We start from the raw sequence: 27,229 nt of genomic DNA on the forward strand, positions 1-27,229 counted from the left end.
CATCAGAAGCCACATGATGAAAGTGCGTAAGATTTATTAGAAATTAGTGTAGCATGTTGCACCAAGCCAACACTTGTTAATGTGGGTTACATTGGATTTTAGGGAAGTCAGGACACTTAAACTTTGCCTAATCTGGATCACAGCAGACAGGTTCTGCTAGTCTTTTTTTTCATTGCCCTGGAATACAGCAAGCATCCCCAGTTCACACTATAGTATATTGTTCATGTACAGTTTAGTAAAAATCATGATCGCAGACCCAGCTAACACTCAGTGTAATGTGGCCATTTGTTGAAATAGCATTAAATTATCATTTTAACTCATTTAGGTTATTTCACCAGATATGATGCATTGAAATCCAGGTTAAATTACTGTAACAGAAGAGGTGCAATTTGAAAAAAAAGAAAATCACATTGTGCTGATTTATTGGCTCTGTGGATGGTGTTAAAACAATGGACTGCCATCTTTATGCACATTGGCAATTAATGCTGCTACCTCAGGTGAAACAAACATGTTAGATAACTGAGTGGTTCTCCTTTCGCTCAACCTCACAGTTTAGCATAGTCTTTAAGGATCACCTCCAGCTTCTGGCTCAGCATGATGTTCCCTCGCACTTTCAGCTTGCCTGCAAAGAACGCCTGGAAGAACAAGTACAAGTCTCAGGTCACTGAGAAAAATATATGCTCTTACAACCCCATATTAAAACGGTCATAAGCTATGGGCTTCCTGGAGCTACACTGAACAAAAATATGAGTTACATTTCATAAGGAAATCAGTCAATTGAATAAATAAATTAGGCCTTAATCTATGGATTTCACATGACTGGGAACACATGAATAGGTTGGTCAGATTTGTTTTGGCAGGGTCGGATCAGAAAACCAGTCAGTATCTGGTGATACCATCTCCTTCGCATATTTGCTCAGGTTGTTGTGTGGCCTGAGGAATGTTGTCTCCTTCATTGGCATGTGTGAAGTTGATGGCTATTGGTGGGAACAGGAACACGCTGTCGTACACATTGATCCAGAGCATTCCAAATAGACTCAACGGTGACATGTCAGGGGAGTATGCAGGCCATGGAAGAACTGGGAAATTATCAGCTTCCAGGAATTGCGATGCTGAACTGCAGTCAGGTCAACACCCTGATGAGCACGCAGCTGAACTTCCCAGAGACGGTTTCTGACAGTTCGTGTAGTAATTCTTTGGTTGTGCAAACCCATATTTATCAGCTGTCCAGGTGGCACGTCTCAGAACAACCCGCAGGTGAAGAAGCCAGATGTGGAAGGCCTGGGTTGGCGTGGTTTACACGTGGTCTGCGGTTGTGACATACTGCCAAATTCTCTAAAAATTATATTGAGACGGCTTATGGTAGAGAAATTAGCAATTCTCTTGCAACAGCTCTGGTGAACTTTCCTGTAGTCAGCATGCTAACTATACACTCCCTCAAGACATCTGTGGCATTGTGTTGTGTTTAGAAAAAATAGCTAAATTTTAGAGTGGCCTTTTATTTTCATGCTGTTTCCTCAGCTGCTTGATTTGCCACACCTGTCAGGTGGATGGATTATCTTGGCAAAGGAGACATGCTCACTAAACAGGGATGTCAACAAATTTGTGCACAATTTTGAGAGAAAAGCTTTTTGCGCATATGAAAAATGTCTGGGATATTATTTCAGCACATGAAACCAACATTTTTGTTCTGTATAAAAATCAGGGAAGGGCAACTTTGATTGGGGTGGAGGCCACAAAAAAAATCTTTACTCATGATGGGCTGCAGTGGCACACAGGGAGTTAAAGGCTATCCTAGCCTTTTGGGGGCCCTAAGTGAAATTGTTGGAATTTGTTGTGCATCAGCAGTTTCTCAAAACTGCAACTTGTGTATTCTACCTCAACATTAAGTTGTTCCCTCCACCCCTCAATTAATTTTACCGAAATTGATCCGCGGGCCTACAGAAAGGAGGGCCGCCAGTTATCCATCCCTGGTCTAAAGTCACAAAACAATGAAAGGTGAAATGTAGCTCATTCCTGCCAAGAAAACCCACTCTTACTGGGATGTACTTAGTTTTAAAAAGCTTTGAAGTGTGAATGTGCTACACATTGGCAGTTCTCTGCTGAGTCACCTTGCAGCTTTCTACAGTGTCTCAGATGTTGCCAGGCATGTAGGCTAGGGGAGATGTCTGTACCTTCTGAGGGTTGAGTTTTCCCTGCACTACTTCCATGAAGTCATCATCAGATACAGTGATGGTCACATCGGTTTTGCCACTGTATGGGCCCTTGTGCAAGGCGCCAGCTCCAGTTTTCAAATCAATGGCTGGGGGAGAGCATAATGAAATTATGGTTGAGGCATTAACACCAGTTTCCCAGATCCCGATTAAGTTTAGTTGTAGACTAAAGTGCACAATGGTAATTCTCCATCGAGAATCATTTTTAGTCCAGGACTTGGCGTAATCAGGGCCCGGGAAGCAGGCCGCGTAGGTTCAACATGACTGCATTGATTGACAGGAGGGCTTGGAAAGCAACAAGGGTTCACTTACTCCACTGGGCTGCAGTGTTTCCCCCCTTGGTGATCTCCCAGCCAAACACTGCATTGACCTTCTTCACCATCTCAGCCCCTAGGTCCTTAATGCGACGGCCAATCTCAGCAAACACCAGCTCACTCTTGAGTCCCCCTGCCTAGAAGGGTTCAAAACAGGAGAAACTAGTCAGAGGTCATTTCCACCTTTGGGATTTTGCATCACACATGAATAGTCTGACTGATGTACCTCAGGAAGAATTTGTGGGGAGCCATCTGCAGCAGCATGCAAGTCCACATAGGCACCTGACAAAACCACAGCACCGCTCTCTTTGACCTGAGGAATAAGACATACCGAATATCCATGTAAAATTGATTGGGTTATCACATGGAAAGAGGTTACTGGACTTAATTTGGGTAATTCTTTCAATCTTAATGGATCACTATTAACCTCTAGCACAACCATGATAAAACTGCTTACTTTGCACTGAATGTGAATTCGGTTTCCTTCTTTCCACATCTCAGTCTGTAGAGACTGGCCTGGTAGCACTGGCTTTACAAAGCGAACCTGAAGGATACAGTAGGAACCAGGAAAAAGTTGTTTAGAAACAGCTTATTACATTTTCAATTCTAGACATTTAGCAGACTCTTATCCAGAGTGACTTACAGTTAGAGCACCCATCTTAAAAGGTAGCTAGGTGAGACAACCACATCTCACAGTCATAAGTCAAAACTTCCTCAAAGCAGCTATCAGCAAAGTCAGTGATAGTCAAGAGACAAGTGTAAGAAAAGGTAAGAGCAGCGGTAGGGTGTTCTTATTTTTCTTGATTAAGTGCCAAGCTCCAAAAAGATATAGGGAACTGTTAACAGGCTTGGAACCTCTAACCCCGGCAATTTGACCGGTACACTCGCAATGGCTGCCTGGTTTCCATGGTAATGTGGAAAGTTAACTGATGTCGCTCATGCAATTTAATATATTTTTTGTAATGTCAGTTGAGCTGACTCAAAATCATAGCACAGATTGATGGGTACACTCGCAACGTCCGCCAGTTGCCCCATTATGCCATCATTGACTTGAATGGGAACGGCCGTTCATTCAGTCTATGACATTACTGCCAAGATCGTGCTTCACCTTGATGGACTTGAATCTGGAGGCATCGTTGTTGGCATACTGCTTCAGCACATGCCTAGCCGCAAACCCAAATGAGCACAGGCCATGCAGAATAGGGGATTTGAATCCTGAACAATGGAGAGAAGAGGTCTTTATGATTCAACACAATATCCTGCACAACACCGTGCAGTGTTTTATTCATATAAAAGAGTCAAACGCTTGGTGCCAGATCTGTTGGTGCAATCATGTCAACTCCTTGGCACTCTTCTTTTGGCATGACAAGGAGTTGACACGATTGCCAAAACAGATCTGGTACCAGGTCAGAAGACTCACCTCCCATTGCTGCAAAGCTGGGGTCTATGTGGAGGGGGTTCCAGTCCCCACTCAGACGATACAAGGCAGCCTGAAAGCGTGGAATCAATGTCAAGTAACTCCTTTTAGAAATATCCTGAGAGTCGGGCTCCCGTTGAGCCATTATGGCTACTTATTTGATGCTTCAACCTTTGTAAAAATCCTAACAGTTTGGGCACTAGTAGTAAAAATCAGTGTATACACTAGATGGAACAACAAACCTGGTCCCTTGTTGTGGTGTCAGTCATCACAGCATCAGGAGTTCTGTTTGGATGTGCTACTGTGCTCTGAAAGAGTGAGATTAAGTTACGTTGAAAGAAAAATAGTAAGTCAACCATTTTGTTCTGGAAAAAAATAATGGTAGTACTTCTGAATAGTTTGAAAGCATTGGTGTTGTTAACAGACTCCTTGTTACCATTGCTTTATCAGATGTTCTCTTTCCTCCAAAGCCACCGGCCCCCACGATGAACAGAGAGTACTGGTTGTAACACAACAGTTCTTTACCACTGTACGTGTGGACTGTGGAGAAAGACAATGTTGTTATCTTCCAAATGGTCCTCTGTAGCTCAGTTGGTACAGCGTGGTGCTTGCAATGTCAGGACAGTGGTCTTCAAATGTGTGCAGATGATGAAGTCGCTTTGCATAAAAGTGCCTGCTAAATGTCTTTTTTTTTTTTTTTCACCAATAATGAAACTTTTAAAAAATTTAAATAAAAATTACATTCCACAGGAGAAAATAAAATATTCTTTCAAGTTTCTCTGAAAGAATCTTTAGACTGCATGTGTTCAATTTCCTTCCTTTAATATCAGGTCCATAACTAATTGTTAAAGTTCCTCTGCTATTTCTTTGCTCATCTCATGCAACCCTGTGGAACGTCACTTATAAACCCTTTACTCTACCACACTAATTCTCAGGGACAAGGAAGTAAGCTTAACAAAACTAACCATCCAGGAGAATGACTGCGCCAGATCCTTTGTCTAACACATCTGCGATTCTAGCCTGAGACGTCAGTGTTCCTGCAAATGCAGACAAATTATTTTCAATAACAGGCTTTTGTAAGCAGAAAATGTTGTTCTCAGAGATACTTAGGATCTGTAATGGGCACACATACCGGAGGTGGGTAATGGTTTGAAAAGCTCCAGATACTGCTCTCCATGCAACAACTGAGTGACAATATCAGAATGAACAAAGGTGAGTAAATTGGTTATGGTTACAATAGCGGTTTCAGTTAGTCTTTGCTCCAAGCAAAATAAAATGTATTATTTACCCACTAAATGACATGAGTGAGAACAGCAACAGTTGCTTGCCACTTCTGTATGGGATGAGTTCTGAGTTTACTGTATCTATTTTCTATATAATGCATATAAACTGTAAATTCTACTGTACTTGGGGAAATAAAGATGATTGGGATTGTTTCCTGGAGCTTTTACCCTGGTGAAGTCAAAGTTGAGTCCAGGCACAGAACCTAGCCCTCCGTCCATCATGGCTGCCTGGGAGGGGATGACCCCGAAGGTGGGCAGGCAGCTAAAGTCCTCGTGGCCTCGTACAGGAACTTGAGGTGGTCGTCATCCTTGGTGGACATGCCCACTCCTAGGGCGTACAGGATGCACTGAGTTTGGGAGTAGATGAAGGTCGACTCCGGAAGCTTCTGTCCCACCGCCTCCAGCTGAAGGGGAAGCACAGCGACAAATCAGCACAGAACGAAGTGGACACAAGCCATGTCGTTACTAAGCATGCCTTTAGGTAGAACCAGGCCCCGTAGGTCAGCTAGGGTACATTGACATCAGCCTGCCAGGGACTGTTTGATTTGGAGCCATGGCCCCTTGGTGTCAAAGACACTCCAAACAGACATCTTTGAAGACATGGCCCACAGAGCATCATTATGAGACCATCTGTCACCAACATGCATGACTTCACTTCATTCCAGCCTAGTACTGTTGACCTCTCCACTCACAGGACTGATCCCAGATGCAGCAGTGGCCATAGCGCTGGTGGGGTTGGGGGCAATACCCTCATCAGTCTCCACTCTTGACAGCACCTCCACCAATGTGGCCACGGACTCTAAAAAAATGGGATAAGAGGAGATTCATTATCTTCACTCAATAAGGATGTTGTGGAACAAAGACGGCCAAAAGTCCTCTAATAAGGTACAAATGAGGAGCACTACAAAGTCATGGTAATGAGGCTCCTCTGGAGGCTGCCACCCCCATGCTGCTGCTGCACATCCAAGGGCAAGCCGAGGGAGGAGAGAATAATGAACCCTTGTCATGTTCTCTTCTGTGTCTGACCCAAAGGCGCTCCGCTCGATACTGTACTGTGCTCGTCATTCAAAGACGAGGGGGAAATACCAGTGGTGGAATTGACATTGTGTCATAACAGCACAAGCAAATGAGTTTGTTCACTCCTCTTAGAGGTTTGATCCCTGGTCAGCCACTCGGTTTACACTGCAGACCTTGTCCCATGAAATCGGTTGTTATTACAACACCAAAAGAGTTCCAGCATTTACTGCAGGTGGACTATTGAATGTTTCACTGACACGTACCTAGTCAGTCATTTACTGCATTTTATACTATTGTCAAAAAAAAGTTTAAATTCAATACATCTGTGTATAAGTAAATGACTAATATCTGTAATGTATCTGACAGAGGCAAAATATGCCAGCATAGGTGTTCAGTCTAAGGGCTCCTTGACTTGGTTACCATTGATGTTGGCAGGTTTGGTGGCATTGGTGAAGTCACAGATGTTGTCCCACTGGTCTCGTACAGTCTCAGGAAACATGCCCTGGTTCTTCTTCCTCACAATGCGGCCCTGTGAACGCTCCCAGCGCACTACACAAAACACATTGATGGAAAATATTGTAGAACGGTGAAAATACTCCCAAATGAGAATAAATTCAACTCACATTTTCCAATCCAGCCAGCACCAACCTTAACAGGGAGAGAACATGAACAGAATAATCAGGAAGGATTGGGAGTAAGGCGACACAGTTTAAGGCATAAGTGAACATTTCATACAGTTCTCAAACAAACCTCGAACAGGCCTCCATTTTCCTGACACTGGTCATGAGACAGCCACAGAACTAGGGGCGCCACGTATTCTGCCTTCAAGGACTCACACAGAACTACGACAAAAAAAAGCTACATGTTAAGTTGCTAATAACATGAAAAGGTATGCACATTGTGGGGTTATGCTGGTATATCCATATATATTTTTTAATCTTCATAAACCATAGGACAGGGGTGTCGAACTCATTCCACAGAGGGCCGAGTGTCCGCAGATCTGTTTTTTCCTCTCAATGAAGACCTAAACAACCAGGTGAGGAGAGTTCCTTACTAATTAGTGACCTTAATTCAGCAATCAAGTACAAGGGAGGAGTGAAAACGCGAGACACTCGGCCCTCCGTGGAATGAGTTTGACACCCATGTCCTACAGTTTAAGATACTTTTTTTTTATACCAGCAGAGGGGACCATATCACACGACTTTCATATGGGATTTGAAAAGGACATCGCGTGGCAGACACCAGAGAAGAAAATCACAGATGTCAGCCAAGCCCACCAAAGCAATCTACGACACCTCATTAAAATGCCCAACCCATAAACAAACATCATTTGTCAGAACGCATGATTAATCTCAGTGTTTACTCAGTTTGTGAGTGCACTAGTTTGACAAACTTTAGTAACACATTTACATGTCAATATTACATGATGCAACAGTGCTCGACTTAGGCAGATCACTAGAGTAGAGTACCGGCACCTCAAATGTTTTCTCCTGCATTAAACTGGGTGGTTTGAGCCCTGAATGCTGATTGACTGAAAGCTGAATGCTGATTGACTGAAAGCCATGGCATTTCAGGCCGTATACCACAGGTATGCCAAAAATATTTATTTTTACTGCTCTAATTACGTTGGTACCCAGTTTGTAATAGCAATAAGGCACCTCAGGAGTTTGTGGTATATTGCCAATATACCACGGCTCTGGGCTGTATCCAGGCACACCATGTTCAGTCGCACATCAGAACAGCCCTTAGCCGTGGTATATCGGCCATATACCACAACCCCTCAGGCCTTATTACTTTAATAGAATATTAGCACAAAAGTATGTAGAGCTCCTGCATCTAAATGAAAACAATACCGGAACCCACAATGAGTACAGGCACCCATCAGTACATGCCAAGCACTGGTAACTCATCGCAATATTACACAACAGATCAACTGAAATCATTGAGTCTTAATAATATGACCCAGTAATGTGTGCTGCTCAGCCTGTTCAGAGCAATTCCTCAGCGGCTCCTCTGACCTGGGGGCATAACAGTCTCTGTGAGGCGCGAGCCTGCGGTCGGGGCGATGGTGTTGCAGTAGATGTTGTACTTTTGGCCCTCGATGGCTAGGGTGTTGGCCAATCCCAGCAGACCCAGCTTCGCCGCGCTATAGTTCGCCTGCCCAAAATTGCCATAGATGCCAGCAGCCGATGAAGTCATGATGATCCTGGGAACAGACAGGGCACCGTGGCATGTTGATTCAACACTGTGCACTGAATTAGACTGAAGCCCCAAGGCTGTTTCAGGCACGAGGCAATAATAGTTAAGAAACCCATCCGCTTCACTGCCTGTCAAAAGCTAACAACCACCTAAAAACTATTCTAGAACATTTGAAGAGCGTTTTCTCACGTATTCTTGGTGCCGATGATGCAAATGAAGCGGTATCATAAGGATGATTTCTCAACATTCATTTAAGACAGGGTCCACCTGTGTGCAAACCTGAAACAGCTCTGTAGTCCGCACCGGCCATTACCTAACTGAAACAGCTCTGTAGTCCGCACCGGCCATTACCTAACTGAAACAGCTCTGTAGTCCGCACCGGCCATTACCTAACTGAAACAGCTCTGTAGTCCGCACCGGCCATTACCTAACTGAAACAGCTCTATACTCCGCACCAGCCATTACCTAACTGAAACAGCTCTGTAGTCCGCACCAGCCATTACCTAACTGAAACAGCTTTATACTCCGCACCAGCCATTACCTAACTGAAACAGCTCTGTAGTCCGCACCAGCCATTACCTAACTGAAACAGCTCTGTAGTCCGCACCGGCCATTACCTAACTGTTTGGAGTGTGTTCAGTATGAGAGCTGGATTGATTGGATGTACAAAAGGAATTCTGAATCCCTAGACACTGCTTATGAGCTGAAATTATTGAGTGGGTCAAGGGGTTCTCAAACTTTTTGGGTCCTTGGACCGAGTCATCAGGGGCCCCCCTCATAATCAGAACAACTTGAGTGAGATAAAAAAAAAATAGCATGCAGGGAGTTTTACTAGGACTTTGGCAGTACATGTCCGGACAAACCAAGTCCAGAGCAGGAACATTTTAAAGGCCCATCTCTTGGCATGGGTTGCAAATTTTGCCATTTTCAAGCAAATTCCCTGCAATTCTGCACAATTTGTCATTGGGAATTTTGTTGTATGGAGTTGGGGGGGAAAGAAAGAAAAGGACAATTTGTGGAGTACTGTGGACACCAATATCCCTGTGAGCCAACCAGGCCCATGTAGGCCAGAGTTGAGAACAGAAATTGCAGATTAGATCAAATATAAATATATATATATTTATATTTTTAATAATAATAAGTGTGTGTGTGGGGGGGGGTCTAGCCGCAACCCCCTGAAGTACCTCCACGGACCCCACTTTAAGAACCCCTGGAAAAGATGACAGCAAAGCGGTGGTGAGAATTCCATCCAGGCTATCAGAAGGCAATTACCATGTTGCTTATTCCTATCCAATCCACACTGATCTACAGGACTGCAGAGCCTGCTCTAGGGTACGATTTGGGATTCAGCAGAACAGTCAGCACTACTTCCTTTTACATAGGCAACATGGTGCTGGGTCTGACCCTTGACATCACCTCCCAAACTTCTGCTTCTTCATGTGGTTCCAGGCAGCTCTAGTGACCATGAAGGACCCTCTCAGGTGGACTCTATGGATGAGGTCTGAAATACAAGCAAATGTATTTATAAAGGCCTTTTTACATCAGCCGTTGTCACAAAGTGCTGTACAGAAACCCAGCCTAAAAACACAAACAGCAAACAATGCAAATGTAGAAGCACGGTGGCTAGGAAAAACTCCCTAGAAAAGGCCAGAACCAGGATGAACCAGGCTCAAATGATGCATTACAATAACTATGTAGAGGTTATCCTGTTCTTGCAAATTACTACTCAGACTGTATTTGTCATTAATTTCTCTACGCTGAAGTCGTTGGAATTAAAGCTTCTCCAGCCTGATCGACATTTACTATTCATTCCATAGGATTGTTTAATATGCAATATTCTCCTTCCGTGATGATTGACAGAATGAATGTGTACTCAGAAATAAACTCCTTACCCCAATCCAAATCACTCGTTCTGCCAAAGGAACGATCCCGAAGTATCCTTGAAATCAATAAAACAGGTTGTTGTTCACTCTGGCCTCTATTCTATTATATACATTGAGTAAAATGGAATCGTTTTCCATGTCACATATCCATCTGAAACACTACAGTTTAGTTTATTTTGTAAAGAAGTGGTCATCAAATCTGATTGAAAGGATTTAGATAAATCACATTCTTACCCAGCATTATTAACAACAATATCTGGAAAAGATAAGCAACAAGTCTGTTTAAATCAAAATTCTTATCACCAAATCATGTACTGTAAGATGCCAAAACAAACCATTCGCACAATCAAGCCTGAACATACAATGCAGTCGGAAAGTACTCAGACCCCTTGACTTTTGTTACAGCCTTATTCAGATCCCCCCCCCCCCCCAAAATGACAAAGCGAAAACTGGTTAAATTGTTTGCAAATTTATATAACATAACTGAAATACCTTATTTACATAAGTATTCAGACCCTTTGCTATGAGGCTTGAAATTGAGCTCAGGTGCATCCTGTTACCAGTCATCATCCTTGATGTTTCTACAACTTGATTGGAGTCCACCTGTGGTAAATTAAATTGATTGGACATGATTTGGAAAGGCACACATCTCTCTATATATAAAGGTCACACAGTTGACAGTGCATGTCAGAGCAAAAACAAAGCCATGAGGTCGAAGAATTGTCTGTAGAGCTCAGAGACAGGATTGTGTGTAGGCACAGATCTGAGGAAGGGTACCAAAAAAGGTACCCAAGAAGACAGTTCTCCAGCCATCTTAAATGGAAGAAGTTTGGAACCACCAAGACTCTTCCTAGAGCTAGCAGCCTGGACAGACTGAGCAATCAGAGAAGAGCCTTGGTCACCTCCCTGACGAAGAACCCAATGGTCACTGACAGAGCTCTCGAGTTTCTCTGTGCAGATGGTTGTCCATCTGGAAGGTTCTCCCATTACTGCAGCACAGAAAATGAGAAACAAGATTCGCTGGGCTAACCAAAATGTAACTCTTTGGCCTGAATGCCAAGCATCACATCTGGAGGAGACTTGGCACCATTCCGGGTGAAGCACGGTGGTGGCAGCATCATGCTATGGGGATGTTTTTCCGGTGGCAGGGACTGGGAGACTGGTCAGGCTCGAGGGAAAGATGAACAGAGAAAAGTACAGAGATCCTTGATGAAAATCTGCCTCAGAGTGCTCAGAACCTCAGGCTGGGGCGAAGGTTCACCTTCCAACAGGACAAACCTAAGGACACAGTCAAGACAACACAGGAGTGGCTTCTGGACAAGTCTGAATGTCCTTGAGTGGCCCAGCCAGAGCCCGGTCTTGAACATCTCTGGAGAGACCTGAAAAAAGCTGTGCAGCGACGCTCCACATCCAACCTGACAGAACTTGAGGGGATCTGCAAAGAACATCACACCTGCATTTGGAGAGTTTTTCCCCAAACTTGTAGCATCATACCCAAGAAGACAAAGCTGTAACATAAAAAAATGTTTTAATAAGGTCAAAGAGTCTGAATATTTTCCAAATGCACTGTATATTCATGCTTGACTTAACACCATCAGCCATGCTATGTTTAAAATTGTTCAAATGTGCATTGTTTTATTAGTTTTAAAACAAGGAAAACAGTTGTCTAAATATACGCACCTATTCGCCCAAAAGCATCCAGGGCAGTCTGGATCAATTTCTCACCATCTTCTACAGAATCTGTAGGGCATACATGACAATAATAAATACAAAAAATGCCTAAACAAGGTGTGAGGGTGGCAAAGAAACTCTGGGAAGAAAGAAACCAGTCTATGCTCTTCTGGGTGGCCAGGTAAAAAAAGGGAAACGTCAAACAGTAGACAAATGTGCATGGCTTCTTTTCACAGCTAATATAATGCTCCTAAACAGTTCTGGATGTCTACAGTCGTAGTTTCATTGAGGGCTCAAATAAAACATAAGGAAGTAAAATTGGGCAATGGAAGGATGGAATTTGAGACTCTATCAAGGCTGTGATTTTGCCCTGTAACCTGCCCACATAGCCTTGAACCTAACTTCAGATTACAGGGCTCTAGACAGGATTTGGAAGGTTGGCCACGCAAGACTCTTGAACCATGTGCAAAAGTTCAAATGAGTTAGATAACTTGGTCCATCTACCCACCATAGTTAGCCACTGCTTTGCCTCCCTTGGCTTTTATCTCTTCCACGACTTTATCAGCAGCATTGGAGCTCTTCCCTCCCCCTTTAATATCTCCTCCGAGGTCATTAACTGTGTGCAGAGAAAAGATAAACAATTAAACAAATAACTAAGCATTGAACAGTATATTTTCTGTATAGTTGTCAGCTTATTTAAATGTACATCTTAAAAATATACATTCACAATACTTACCAACTACTGAGGCACCCCTCACACCAAAAGCCAATGCATATTCTCTCCCAAGTCCTATGGAAATAAGTTTAAGTTAATACTTGGTCAAATGAAAAAGTAAAATGAGACTTACGGTTGCAGCAAAGTGTCCAACACAGTACATGTTGTATTCATGCGTGGATGGGCTACTGGGCATTTTGTTGCAAGAATGCCCTCACATAAGGTATCTGGAATTAACTAAATGTACTTTGTCCTGTGTGGCCGAGCGATATCAGATTCAAGTATAAAGTGTTGCAACAATGACAGCAGTGGGTAACTTGCTTCAGTAATTTAGCAAGCTGGCTACTTTCTGACATAGCGCATAGCCACCAATCACTACTACTGGTTAGGATAGCTAGTTAGTTAGCCACGGTTGCTACCAGACAAATAAGAATACCCCTGGCCATAATCCTTACAATGGATTCACAACCATGTCAACCACCACTAAAACACAACATCACCTTGCACAACGAAACGTTAGCAATTATCAAGATGAGCATATCCCAATGAAGCTAGCTATGTTAGCAAAAGATAGCAGTCATTTACCTCCACCGGCCCCAGTGACAATAACAACTTTCCCGTCGAAAACCAAAGGCACAGACATGATGAAGTAGTTCTGGATTTTAACTTTGTGTCCAGATTCAAAACTGTGCTGGTAGTATGTGAAGACAGCAGGGCAACGACTAGAATGTTAACAGCTATCAGGGTGAACTTTGCCTTACTTCCGCAAGAGGGGCGCTGGGTAATCAAAGGTAACAACAACCAATCACAGAGATCCAAGTACAAACCATTATAAATCCAAGATAATTTAACCTGTTAATTACTTAAATGCCCTCTGCTGAAAAGTGCTTACGTCTTGAGCTGAACCTTTTGCTATAATGATCCAGTGCTTATTTGATGCACAAATTAATTAAAATTAAAGGCATCAGATACACAAAAAAAATATGAAAAGCTTGTCAAACAAATGTCACAACTCTCCAAACCATTGTGGATGGCACGGCATTGTCATTGAGTTCTCCAAGCAAACAAAATATATCTTAAGAAGGTTGTAGCCTAATTTAATACTAGGCTCAACATAAGTGATGATGACCCTGCTCTGACTCTGGCCAATAAGACATACAGGTGAGTTAATAGGCTATAGTCTAGGCTATAGTTCGAAAATTACATTGAGGAGCACTTTTTAAAGGGCTCCTCAATCATGGGATCTTAGATACATTCTTGACATACAACCAAGGCTGCAGCACTACCAGCCAAATCACTTTGTTTGAGTGAGGAGAATTATGACAATTTAGTGGGCGTTTGACTGACTCAACTTGGACTGATACATACTTGCAATTGTATGCCTTCAGCATTTTGCATTATTATGAGAAAATCAATGAAAAGCAGTGGGAGCATTTAAATGTCCTTTCATTTTTTCCCCAAATTAAAAACCACAGCTTCACAAAGCCAATATCTCTAGTCTGTTCACATAGCCTACCGTGTCATAGGGCCTATATGAAGTTATTCAAATTAAATCATTGATCACACCTGTCTCTGATCATATATGGCAAAAATAGCCTATAGGGTCAAAGTTTGAGGATACAGACCAAACCAGAAGCACCCTTATTCCAAAATTGAACTAGATGTCCAAGTAGGGCCTAAGTATTATAAATGACTGCTTACCCTGGGCAAGCCATCCATGCCTTGTGTTGTGTGCAAGACACACACAGGTCAATGATGATGGATGTGATTGCTTAACTTGGATGTGAGATCTTCAAGAGTAAATGACCCTGCCCATTAAAATAGCCTACAGTATTGCCGATTAGTATGGTTGGAAATATTATTTCATTACATCTTAAAGTTTGTCTATAGGCATAATCACCCAAAAAGCAGAAGTCAAAAGCTTTTCTCATATAAACATGCAGGCAATATAAGATGAGTTGTCCAAACAGAAGAAACAAGCCCATTGGGAAATATTCCAGGAACTTGATGAATGTTATGTAGTAGTGAGTTGGAAAGCTTTCTATGTTGTTCCTATGTTAGAAAGTCTAAAGAGGCCGTAATATTTACCCCCCAAATAAAAGCCTAGAAATGTGCAAAACTTTCCCAAACTGCTTCAATGCAGCCATGCTTTAACCCAGGAATCTGTCATCGGGAACCGCAGCCGTTCGACGAATGTGATCTAATGTGATCTAAAGGATATTTCATCTAGTACACCTGATCCAACTTTCCCAAACTGCTTCAATGCAGCCATGCTTTAACCCAGGAATCTGTCATCGGGAACCGCAGCCGTTCGACGAATGTGATCTAAAGGATATTTCATCTAGTACACCTGATCCAACTGTAGTTGGCTACTTGAATCAGGTGTGCTAGTGTTGAAATAGATGACATAGCCTATGTGAAAGTGCTGGCTGAGGGTAATGACACGTCACGTGTACCGGTTCGGGAAACATTGTTTTAACCATAACACTATGGAAATAATGGTGAGTAACACGAATGTATCACTTTTCGAATCAAAACATGAAGAGCAGCCTAAGGTGACCTGCTTCTGCGGCGCGCGTGTCATGACACGCGCAGCCGTGCAGAGACCATTCTCTCCCCTGGTGTATGGGCAGGCTATCAGACACCACGGAGGCTTCGATGTAGATGCAATGTGAAGAAGGGATTATTATCACTTGTCATTTATTCAGCAAAGTAACTGCAGTTTATGAATATATTATGCCTGTCGTATGTAACCTATAGAATATACATGTATTTTTTTTAGAGACAATCCGTTCAATGGGGATGTCTGGCGCAGCCTATGGACCATTATGATTAGAATATTGGACTTGGATTGGATTGATGTGTACTATGTACCATGTTCCTTTTCATTCTCTTATTATTTCAGTCTGATTAAAATGACGGACCGAATATCTGACTAGGCATCTTGCCACAAGGAAATGTGACATATCAGCATTTGTTTTTTGACAGAAATGTTCAAAGGTAACGGCGGAATGATCACGGGCGACTGTCTAGAAACACCTCTTCAGCAACATTATTTTATTAAACATTTTTAAGATAATATTATTTTTGCTATGCTCTGTTGCGCATGCGTGCTGGCCGGGACGCTGTCACCACGCTTCGCTACATTATTGCGTGATTTAGCCTGTATGGGAGGAAAGTGAAGAAAACAGAACATTAAAATGCATAGGCAAAGTGGTCTGACGGCAGCGGAAGGATTTACTTGTAATCCTTAAAAATACGTTGTGCCAACGAAGAATGTCAGGGACATCAAATGTAGAATCTGCTGAAGGAGTAGTCTCCAAAGTTAAAGTCAAAAAGCAGATCAAGACTATCGTGAAGGATTTGGAGACCATACTGGGAGACTTGAGGGATGTAGCTAAGGAACTCAAAGAGGTTAGTGGAATAGGTTTCCTATGTCTGGCTTATGTTTTGTGTTTTTTATTTGAGATGAACATTGTTTTGTTTTAATGCAGGTATGTTTAGGGTATAGATTTTTTTACTGATTGGGAAAAAGATTGTTCTATAATAAACATCTGAAGGCTCAGATATAATTAAGTCCATGGCCTGTGCATTGCCCTTTCGTATGTGACCACATATCTTATCAGTGAACATGAAAGACATATAGGACACGTTGTATGTGCGAAGGATGACAACGCAGCTGCGCCTTAGTGCGAACACTGGGCTTTGATAATTTAAGTGCAAACATGTATCATGATTAATCACGTGTAGTTCCCCGGTATGGTTTTGCATTGCATTTCATCATCTAAATTCAGTCTAGCCTACTGTTTTTATTATAATTGTCTCCTGTCAAATTATACAGCAGCTCTCTTCTCGATAGGCACCTTGTTACAGTATCAGGATTGTGTCAGCGCTGTCATTGTGTCTAAGTGATATACAATTGTTAGGAATATCAATTTTAGAGCATTCATTCATTTAACTCATACTATATTTGTTTTCTGTTGATTTCACACATTGATCCTTGTGGTCTTCCATCATCCCTATAATGACACGCAATCTAACCTGCTTTGACGCGTGGATGTAGCCTACCTAGATGTTTGTGCGAAAGGAACTGTCCGGCCTGCTGGTCCTGAAATACCCACCCTTACACGACAGGTTGTCACTTTAGATGAAACCTACACTGTTCTTCTTAATTGATGGATGAAATGGATGGATACATGACACACATTTCCTCTGACATAATGCTGATCTTTCAAAATTTTCAACAAGTATTTTAATTAAACACAATGTTATAGAAACATCAATCTGGGGCGGAAGGTAGCCTAGTGGTTAGAGCGTCGATCTTAACCCAAAGGTTGCTAGATCGAATCCCTGAACTGACAAGGTAAAAATCTGTTCTTCTGCCCCAGAAAAAGGCAGTTAACCCACTGTTCATAGGCCGCCATTGTAAATAAGATTTATTTTCTTAACTGACTTGCTTAGTTAAATAAAGGTTAAATAAGAAATAAAACATACAAATCAATATTCTATTTAGGAGAGTGTGCACGACTAAAACAACCCACCTCGGGGATTGTCAGTTCATTGTCAAAGCCAATGTTTCAGTAAATCCCATTTAGATGCAGTATTTATCTAGTGCAACTCACACACTTGAATTATTGGATTCAAGCCTATGTTTAAGAGGAGCTGAACCCAGATGCTTGGCACAGAGAGAACCATCATGCCCCTAAGCATGTTGCAATGGATACTGTGACTCTCTTTTGTGTCACACTAAATGATCCATTTAAGACTGCATGGAGATTTCACTCTACATGAGCTTTTTACCCAACCTCAGTTTTATATTCCATTAAATGTGGATATGCTGATATTACTTCACTAGCATCAATTACTTTAAAATATAATGACTTTTAAAATGGTATACTATGTGGATACTGTTCACAGATATGGTTTGGCAAAGTATTGGCTACCACTGAAATGTGAAATGATAGGCAACTTATACCATAGGTCTTAATTAGTAGGTATTGTGTCAGTAATAGATTACAAAATAACAAGTCATTTCAGACTCTCTCCATAATAGTGTTGAACATTGTGTATTTTATACATGCACATACACATAGAGTAATCAAGGTTTATTTCTACTCAAAACTAGTAAACATACCTAAGGGATGATGTAGTCATTTGCTACAAAGAGATGTCTTTGCAATTTTCACTGCCTGTCATGTAGGTATATTATTATCACCTCAACCATGAATGTATGGAGGGGCCAAGTATGTGCTTTCAACAATTTCAATTTCATCTTAATATGTCCAACACCTGCAAGAGCATACTCACAGAATTCATTCTTATATAAACTGATCATGTATGTTATCAAGTTAGTATTGCTATAGCCGGAGGGTCTTGCTTTTGATTTAGAGTCTTCATACAGTTTGGTGTGTGTTCTTTTCATTGGACTATCATGGGTAGTTTCTAGTTTGCCCTTACCTTACAAATACACGTCTAGCAAATTAATTAATCAAACACGACCTGCAATTAATCAGAGAATACTGTGTAATATTGTTGTGTTTGCATGCGAATCTGGCTTGAGAGGACCATATGTCTACAAAGTTATTAGAATAATTCATTAGTTTAAATGCCAAATTAAGCAGTTTTTATTTCCATATCAAATAATTTCTGGTAACAATTAAGTACCTTACTGTGATTGTTTTCAACTAAAATGGTCAAAAAGAAGCAAAAATAGCTTCTCAGCAATGAGCAATTTCTCAAGCAAAAATGTAGCTAGGACTGTCTGTGAGTGGTCTGAGTGGGCAGGGGAAATGGAAGACAAGCTGTTATTGGAAGAGGTTTGAAAACTCTCTTATTGGTCTATTAACTAATTAACCACCTGGTGATGTCACCAGGCAGGCCAAAACTACATCCCACCAAAACAGGCTGAAATTTCAGGCAGACTTTTCAAACAGCTCTTACACTAGAAGGACATTATCATCATTTTCACAATTTCACAATATTATTCCAACCACATAGTGTGGAAATATACATTTTATACAGTGCCTTCAGAAAGTTTTTTTCTCACCCATCTACCCCCAATACCGTATAATGCACATTTATTGAAAATTAAATACAGAAATATCTAATTTACATACAGTACCAGTCAAAAGTTTGGACACACCTACTCTTTCAAGGGGTTTTCTTTATTTTTTACATTGTAGAATAATAGTGAAGACATCAAAATGATGAAATAACACATATGGAATCATGTAGTAACCAAAAAAGTATATATCAAAATATATTTGAGATTTTAGATTCTTCAACGTAGCCACCCTTTTACCATGACGACAGCTTTGCACACTCTTGGTATTCTCTCAACCAGATGTATGAGGAAGGCTTTTCCAACAGTCTTGAAGGAGTTCTCACAAATGCTGAGCACTCAATGGCTGCTTTTCCTTCACTCTGCGGTCCAACTCATCCCAAACCATCTCAATTGGGTTGAGGTCGGGTAAGTGTGAAGGCCAGATAATCTGATGCAGCACTCCATCGCTCTCTTTCTTGGTCAAATAGCCCTTACAGAGCCTGGAGGTGTATTTTGGGTCATTGCCCTGTTGAAAAACAAATGATAGTCCCACTAATCGCAAACCAGATGGGATGGCGTATCACTGCAGAATGCTGTGGTAGCCATGCTGGTTAAGTGTGCCTTGAATTCTAAATAAATCACTGACAGTGTCACCAGCAAAGCACCCCCACACCATAACACCTCCTCCTCTACGCTTCACTTTGGGAACCACACATGCGGAGATAATCCATTCACCTACTCTGCGTCTCACAAAGACACGCCTGTTGGAACCAAACATTTCAAATTTGGACACATCCGACCAAAGGACAGATTTCCACTGGTCTAAAGTCCATTCCTGGTGTTTCTTGGCCCAAGCAAGTCTCTTATTATTGGTGTCCTTGAGTAGTGGTTTCTTTGCAGCAATTTGACCATGAAGGCCTGATTCACGCAGTCTCCTCTGAACAGTTGATGTTGAGATGTATCTGTTACTTGAACTCTGTGAAGCATTTATTTGGGCTGAAATCTGAGGCTAGTAACTTATCCTCTGCAGCAGAGGTAACTCTTCCTTTCCTGTGGTGGTCCTCATGAAAAAGTGTAATTAATAACTTCACCATGCTCAAAGGGATATTCAATGTCTGCTTTATGATTTTTACCCATCTACCAATATGTGCCCTTCTTTGCGAGGCATTGGGAAAACCTCCCTGGTCTTTGTGGTTGGATCTGTGTTTGAAATTCACTGCAAGTCTGAGGGACCTTATAATTGTATGTGTGGGGTACAGAGATGAGGTAGTCATTCAAAAATCATGTTAAACACTACAATTGCACACAGAGTGAGTCCATGTCGCTTATTATGTCACTTGTTAGGCAAATGTTTACTCCTGAACTTATTATAACAAAGGGGTTGAATACTTATTGATGCAAAAAAATATCAACTTTGTAAAAATGTCTAAAAACAAAATTCCACTTGAACATTACGGGGTATTGTGTGTAGGCCAGTGACACAAAATCTCAATTTAATCTATTTTAAATTCAACACAACAAAATGTGGAAAATGTGTGAATACTTTCTGAAGGCACTGTAAAACAAGTTTTTGACTGCAGTGGGCCTTTATAACGCCTTAGAGTCGATGTCCACGTATATGTCTCATTCTACCGCATCCACCAATGACGGCCTTCCGCATCTTTGGTGGAAGGTGGCCGAGCTACAGCGGTGTTTGTCAGACCTTGAGACATCCCAAAAATTGGTCTTCTCACGAAAACGTCTGCAGTAGCGTCCAAACTGTTTGGCTACATATGAATATGCCTCTATGAAAAGGTGAGACTCTCACGAACACATACACGTTGGTTGTTTTGCTGACAGGTGTATAAAATTGAGGGCACAGCCATGTAATCTCCATAGACAAACATTGGCAGTAGAATGACCATACTGAAGAGCTCAATTACTTTTAACGTGGCACAGTCTTAGGATGCCACCTTTACAACAAGTCAGTTTGTAAAATTTCTGTCCTGCTATAGCAGCCCCGGTCAACTGTAAGTGCTGTTATTGTGAAGTGGAAACGTCTAGGAGCAACAAAGGCTCAGCCGCGAAGTGGTAGGCCACACGAGCCCACAGAACATGATCGCCGAGAGTTAAAGCGCGTAGTGCATAAAAATAGTCTGTCCTCAGTTGTAGCACTCACTACAGAGTTCCAAATGGCCTCTGAAAGCAACATCATCTGTTCGAGCTTCATTAAGTGGGATTCCATGGTAGAGCAGCCGCACACAAATCTAAGATCAGCATGCGCAATGCCTGCGTCGGCTGGAGTGGTGTAAAGCTCGCCGCCATTGGACTCAGTGGAAAGGCGCTCTCTGGAGTGAAGAATCACGCTTCACCATCTGACAGTCCGACAGACGTATCTGGGTTTGGCAGATGCCAGGAGAACGCTACCTGCCCCAATGTAAACTGCCAACTGTAAAATTTGGTGGATGAGGAATAATTATCTGGGGCTGTTTTTTATTGTTCTGGCTAGGCCCCTTAGTTCCAGTGAAGGGAAATCGTAACGTTACAGCATACCTGTGCTTAGCTCTATTCCAACATTCTAGACAAGTCTGTGCTTCCATCTTTGTGGCATCAGTTTGGGGAAGTCTCTTTCCTGTTTCAGCATGACAATGCCCCCGTGCACAAAGCAAGGTCCATACAGAAATGGTTTGTCGAGATCAGTGTGGAAAAACTTGACTGGCCTGCACAAAGCCCTGACCTCAACCCCATCGAACACCTTTGGGATGGATTGGAATGCCGACTGTGAGCCAAGCCTAATCGCCCAACGTCAGTTCCCAACCTCACTGATACTCTTGTGGCTGAAAGGAAGCAAGTCCCTGCAGCAATGATCCAACATCTAGTGGAAAACCTTCCCAGAAGAATAGATAGCATAGGGGAGGGCAACTCCATATTAATGCCCATGATTTTGGAATGAGATGTTAGACAAGCAGGTGTCCACATACCTTTGGTCATGTAGTGTATATCTATATGGAAGTAGTTCAGTGCAAAAGAAAAATGGGGTAAATATGGGTTAAAAAAAATAAATAATAATAATAATTTATATCTCTCAGCTATAGGACAGACACTTTAAAACAAAATTCCTTTGCACACATTTTTTGGACTATGTATGAATCTGTTATTCAATGTGTTTCTATGGGCTAATAGCAGTAAGGCCAAATTCAATGTTTGATCAAATATTTTTTTTATATACAGTATACATTTATTTTTTTGTTATATACCTAAAGGGTTCCTAAAACTCAAAATCAAATGGGTAAATGATCCTTGGTATGACCATCTTAAAACAATTCCATATGTTAGCCTAGTAGAAGCCCCCTCCCCCGGCCTAACTATTTACTAGCCAGGTTGCACAACAACAAGTGCTTCATATGGTAACATTTTGGCTGCTGCTGTATTTTCTACTCTATTAGTCTATTATATTTCTTTGTCTGTCAAACTAAATATGTACTGTCCTCCTTTTCTTTTTCTCCTGGTGCAGGTTGTGCATGAGATCGACTCCCTCACGTGTGACCTACAGCTGGAGGAGGAGATGACAGACAGTTCCAAGACAGACACCCTGAACAGCAGCTCTAGCAGCACCACCACCACCACCACAGCCTCCAGCATCGACAAGATCAAGATCGCCATCTTTAGGCCCCCATCTGTCAGCCACGCCATCCTGACCGTGATGAAGAAGCCCCACCCTCCGTTGCCCCCTCCCAGGCTGACACCTATCAAAGCAGAGGAGCACAACAAGAACCCACTATCAGGGAGCCTACTAGCCAAGGCTAACGGGACTCTTATGCGTAATGGTGTTTTCCCAGGGAAGCCAAACAGAGACTTATCGTGTTGCATCTCTAATAGTACAAAGGAAGAGAGAGGACGTATGCCTATGCCTTTGCTACGGCATGAAAAGACCAAATGCCCCCAGGCAACCCGGGAGAGGGTCCGATTCAGTGAAAAGGTCCAGTATCACGGGTACTGCCCTGACTGTGACCTGCAATATGACGTTGACAACACAGATATGCCCTTACAGACAGAATTTACTGATGACATGAGCCCTGTCCATCAGTGTTCCTCCTCCTCACCACCATCCCAGCTCACGTTAGAAAATGGCGGTCTAAGTGTCAGCCATAGTTTCCCTCCTACAAAACTGCCTTGTGTGCCTCATTCTAACCCTTCCCTGAAACCACAGAAAACCATCCTTCGAAAATCAACCACCACAACGGTTTGATGTTAATCACCCTTAATTTAAATATTTCTAAATAATTTATAGTGTTTTCTATTTCATGAGCACTTTCTACTCCAGTCAAACGTGGATTATCTAAACGATGAGGAAAAAAGAGCGCTAGAAGACGTGGCCTTGAGCTCAGAAATGCACAAGGAGAGAATGAATGGTGAGGTGAGTGAGTGGCAGCTAACAACTGTCCTGCTAGTGTAAGGGTTTGGCAGGATTGGTTTGAGAGATGTGAAGTAACATTGTATCATATTTTTTTAAGGGATTTTTTTAGAAACAAGAAGCTGTGTTAGAACATTTATGCTCTGGGTTAAACAACAAATCAAGCTTGCCTCAAATCCGACCGCTGACCCAGATTCTACAGTACACCTCTGTGTATAGGGCTGAGACAGTAATACAATGATGGCATATACTATCTTTTGTCACCCGATATTGATTCACTGCCATACTTCACTTCTTGAGATGGGGAGGGTGTGTCACTACTGAATCTAGAGCAACATCTACTGGTGGCTTAGGTTATAGGAAGATGTCAAATAAATATAGTCACATTGAGTTTAGCTTGCGAAGACGAACCATGTCAAATCTCCCATGGTGGACTGAACAGACACTATTCGAAAGCGTTTAACCTCAGATGTTTTGAGGTTAAATCTTAGTTAGATGTATTACCATTCAACATATGTTGGTATTTTAATCTTAATTTACCATACATTTATAGAACTGTAATTAAACAGTAGTGGCTGTGTGTGGGTGCTTCATTATGTTATCGTGTCATTCAGAAAGGAATGATCAAAAGGGTATGAAAGCATTTCAGTGCTTTGGAAGGGAAGAAATTAGGCATACCCTGGAGGTGGATGGAAATAGTAGCACCTCCTACTAGCAAGCCTTCTAATGAGCAGGATTAGGCTATTACTGTGCCGATAACACTATTTCATACTGCCTTTGTACCAACACAAATGTTGACAGTGCTCTAAAGTAGACATGGGAAAGCGATGTGTGTGTAAAATGTGTGTGAGTCTGTGGGAACAAAGACAAAAAAGTGGGATGTGAACGCTGCTGAGATTCAATGTCTTTGCTCTCATGGACAAGCTTACTAACCCGCATTCAACATTTAGATAGGGATTGGTGCTTATTCAAGCATTTTAAATAAACAGAAACAAGAAAAAATGTAACAAACATGAGGAATGCCATGAAGGATGTAGCGATATCAGCTTATGCCCTGCAGGCTTGCTTCGCCTGGTCGCATTGTGGATGAGATTAGTAAAAAACATTTTATTCTTGAGAAATAACATAAATGTCTTAACCTTCATCAAGTAGTACAGCTCTATGTATGTCATATTGAATACTAACAAATGAAGAACAATTCCCTTGAAATACATAAATGCATAAATGTACTAAAAGGAAATGGGCATTGTAGGGTGATTAGAAAAGACTTCCACAAGAGTGTGCCCACAGCAGAACTATATATAGAGATATCTATCGCAATGATGAATCCCACCCACCCAGCTACAGTACATGTTCTGCATGTACCTGTGGGTGGGAAACTATTCTAGACATTTAGAATGCTGGTGTAAAACTTGTTGTGCAAAACTGATGGTTAAAAATTCTGCGTGACATCATCACTTGCGCACCTGGCAAAGAGGAATATGCATAAATGTGACACAATTACAGTTGTTTCAATTAACAATTAGATATCATACTCTTCCATATCGTACTACAGTGCCAGACACAATTGTTGATATACTCAACATGTATAACTTGGTTAGGTCTTTAATTTCAATTGGATACAAGCTTCCTAAATTGAAATGAAGTGAAAAGAAATTAAACAAAAAGGAAAGTGAAAAGACAAATAATACAGTTTTGTTCCAGAGGCGTTCCGTCCATAATGGAGATATCATGTTCACCTACAGTACATTATCAAAACATCAGAGTGCTAATAATACATCTCATACATATTGGGAGAGAGAGAGAGGGCATTTTTTAGAAAGTTGTGAAGCATTTTTGAGAAAGTTGTGAAGTAATCCAAGATTATTATGCTCCTTTGGAGACTATTTAAAGGAGAGACATCAGATTATTATGCTCCTTTGGAGACTAAAATGAGATACATCAGATTATTATGCTCCTTTGGAGACTATTTGAAGGAGAGACGTCAGATTATTATGCTCCTTTGGAGACTGAAAAGAGAGGCATCAGATTATTATGCTTCTTTAGAGACTATTTAAAGGGGAGACATCAGATTATTATGCTCCTCTGGAGACCGAAAAGAGAGGCATCAGATTATTATGCTTCTTTGGAGACTATTTAAAGGAGAGACATCAGATTATTATGCTCCTTTGGAGACTAAAAGGAGAGACATCATATTATTATGCTTCTTTGGAGACTATTAAAATGAGAGACAACCTATTATCATGCTCCTTTGGAGTCTGAAAGGAGAGACATCAGATTATTATGCTCCTTTAGAGACTAAAAGGAGAGACATCAGATTATTATGCTCCTTTGGAGACTAAAAGGAGAGACATCAGATTATTATGATCCTTTGTAGACTAAAAGGAGAGACATCATATTATTATGCTTCTTTGGAGACTATTAAAATTAGAGACAACAGATTATCATGCTCCTTTGGAGTCTGAAAGGAGAGACATCAGATTATTATGCTCCTTTGTAGACTATTAAAATGAGAGACATCAGATTATCATGCTCCTTTGGAGACTATTAAAAGGAGAGACATCAGATTATTATGCTCCTTTAGAGACTATTAAAAGGAGAGACATCAGATTATTATGCTCCTTTAGAGACTAAAAGGAGAGACATCAGATTATTATGCTCCTTTGGAGGCTAAAAGGAGAGACATCAGATTATTATGCTCCTTTGGAGTCTATTAAAAGGAGAGACATCAGATTATTATGCTACTTTAGAGACTATTTAAAGGAGAGACATCATATTATTATGCTCCTTTGGAGACTAAAAGGAGAGACATCAGATTATTATGCTTCTTTGGAGACTATTTAAAGGAGAGACATCAGATTATTATGCTCATTTGGAGGCTAAAAGGAGAGACATCAGATTATTATGCTCCTTTGTAGACTAAAATGAGAGACATCAGATTATTATGCTTCTTTGGAGACTATTAAAATGAGAGACATCAGATTATCATGCTCCTTTGGAGACTATTAAAAGGAGAGACATCAGATTATTATGCTCCTTTAGAGACTATTAAAAGGAGAGACATCAGATTATTATGCTCCTTTAGAGACTAAAAGGAGAGACATCAGATTATTATGCTCATTTAGAGACTAAAAGGAGAGACATCAGATTATTATGCTCCTTTAGAGACTAAAAGGAGAGACATCAGATTATTATGCTCCTTTAGAGACTAAAAGGAGAGACATCAGATTATTATGCTCCTTTGGAGACTATTAAAAGGAGAGACATCAGATTACTATGCTCCTTTGGAGACTATTAAAAGGAGAGACATCAGATTATTATGCTCCTTTAGAGACTAAAAGGAGAGCCATCAGATTATTATGCTCCTTTAGAGACTAAAAGGAGAGACATCAGATTATTATGCTCCTTTAGAGACTAAAAGGAGAGACATCTGATTATTATGCTCCTTTAGAGACTAAAAGGAGAGACATCAGATTATTATGCTCCTTTAGAGACTAAAAGGAGAGACATCAGATTATTATACTCCTTTGGAGACTATTTAAAGGAGAGACATCAGATTATTATGCTCATTTGGAGTCTATTAAAAGGAGAGACATCAGATTATTATGCTCCTTTAGAGACTATTAAAAGGAGAGACATCAGATTATTATGCTCCTTTGGAGACTAAAAGGAGAGACAACAGATTATTATGCTTCTTTGGAGACTATTTAAAGGAAAGACATCAGATTATTATGCTCATTTGGAGGCTAAAAGGAGAGACATCAGATTATTATGATCCTTTGTAGACTAAAAGGAGAGACATCATATTATTATGCTTCTTTGGAGACTATTAAAATGAGAGACAACATATTATCATGCTCCTTTGGAGTCTGAAAGGAGAGACATCAGATTATTATGCTCCTTTAGAGACTAAAAGGAGAGACAACAGATTATTATGCTCCTTTGGAGACTAAAAGGAGAGACATCAGATTATTATGATCCTTTGTAGACTAAAAGGAGAGACATCATATTATTATGCTTCTTTGGAGACTATTAAAATTAGAGACAACAGATTATCATGCTCCTTTGGAGTCTGAAAGGA

The 27,229-nt window shown here is 41.2% G+C and overlaps 2 protein-coding genes across 2 annotated transcripts; one reads left to right on the forward strand and one right to left on the reverse strand.

The window, feature by feature from the left end:
- Positions 1-17: 17 nt before the first annotated feature.
- Positions 18-13,490, reverse strand: LOC115111275 (hydroxysteroid (17-beta) dehydrogenase 4). Its single transcript, XM_029637162.2, is given in 25 exon segments — positions 18-635; positions 2,175-2,302; positions 2,526-2,664; positions 2,754-2,840; positions 2,985-3,071; positions 3,636-3,742; positions 3,948-4,017; positions 4,187-4,252; positions 4,381-4,484; positions 4,910-4,981; positions 5,077-5,128; positions 5,396-5,505; positions 5,508-5,631; positions 5,920-6,026; positions 6,665-6,793; positions 6,868-6,892; positions 6,995-7,086; positions 8,263-8,450; positions 9,860-9,944; positions 10,336-10,382; positions 10,561-10,582; positions 12,007-12,066; positions 12,506-12,613; positions 12,734-12,787; positions 13,298-13,490. Coding segments are annotated over 25 exon segments (2,211 nt in total). The 5' UTR covers positions 13,356-13,490; the 3' UTR covers positions 18-545.
- A 2,397-nt stretch (positions 13,491-15,887) lies between these two features.
- LOC115110975 (protein Largen) lies at positions 15,888-23,143 on the forward strand. Its single transcript, XM_029636858.2, has 2 exons — positions 15,888-16,126; positions 22,249-23,143. Exons 1-2 carry the CDS (start codon positions 15,989-15,991, stop codon positions 22,981-22,983), a joined length of 873 nt encoding a protein of 290 aa, XP_029492718.1. The 5' UTR covers positions 15,888-15,988; the 3' UTR covers positions 22,984-23,143.
- The last annotated feature ends 4,086 nt before the right edge of the window (positions 23,144-27,229 follow it).

The sequence above is a fragment of the Oncorhynchus nerka genome, linkage group LG27 (assembly GCF_034236695.1).
Source record: "Oncorhynchus nerka isolate Pitt River linkage group LG27, Oner_Uvic_2.0, whole genome shotgun sequence".
Taxonomy (NCBI): Eukaryota; Metazoa; Chordata; class Actinopteri; order Salmoniformes; family Salmonidae; genus Oncorhynchus; species Oncorhynchus nerka.

Bases quoted from the DNA above. Each gene is read 5' to 3' on its own strand.
- LOC115110975 (XM_029636858.2), top strand. From the start codon at position 15,989: ATGTCAGGGACATCAAATGTAGAATCTGCTGAAGGAGTAGTCTCCAAA. The intron at 16,127-22,248 runs GTTAGTGGAATA...CTCCTGGTGCAG, and splicing joins TAGCTAAGGAACTCAAAGAG to GTTGTGCATGAGATCGACTC.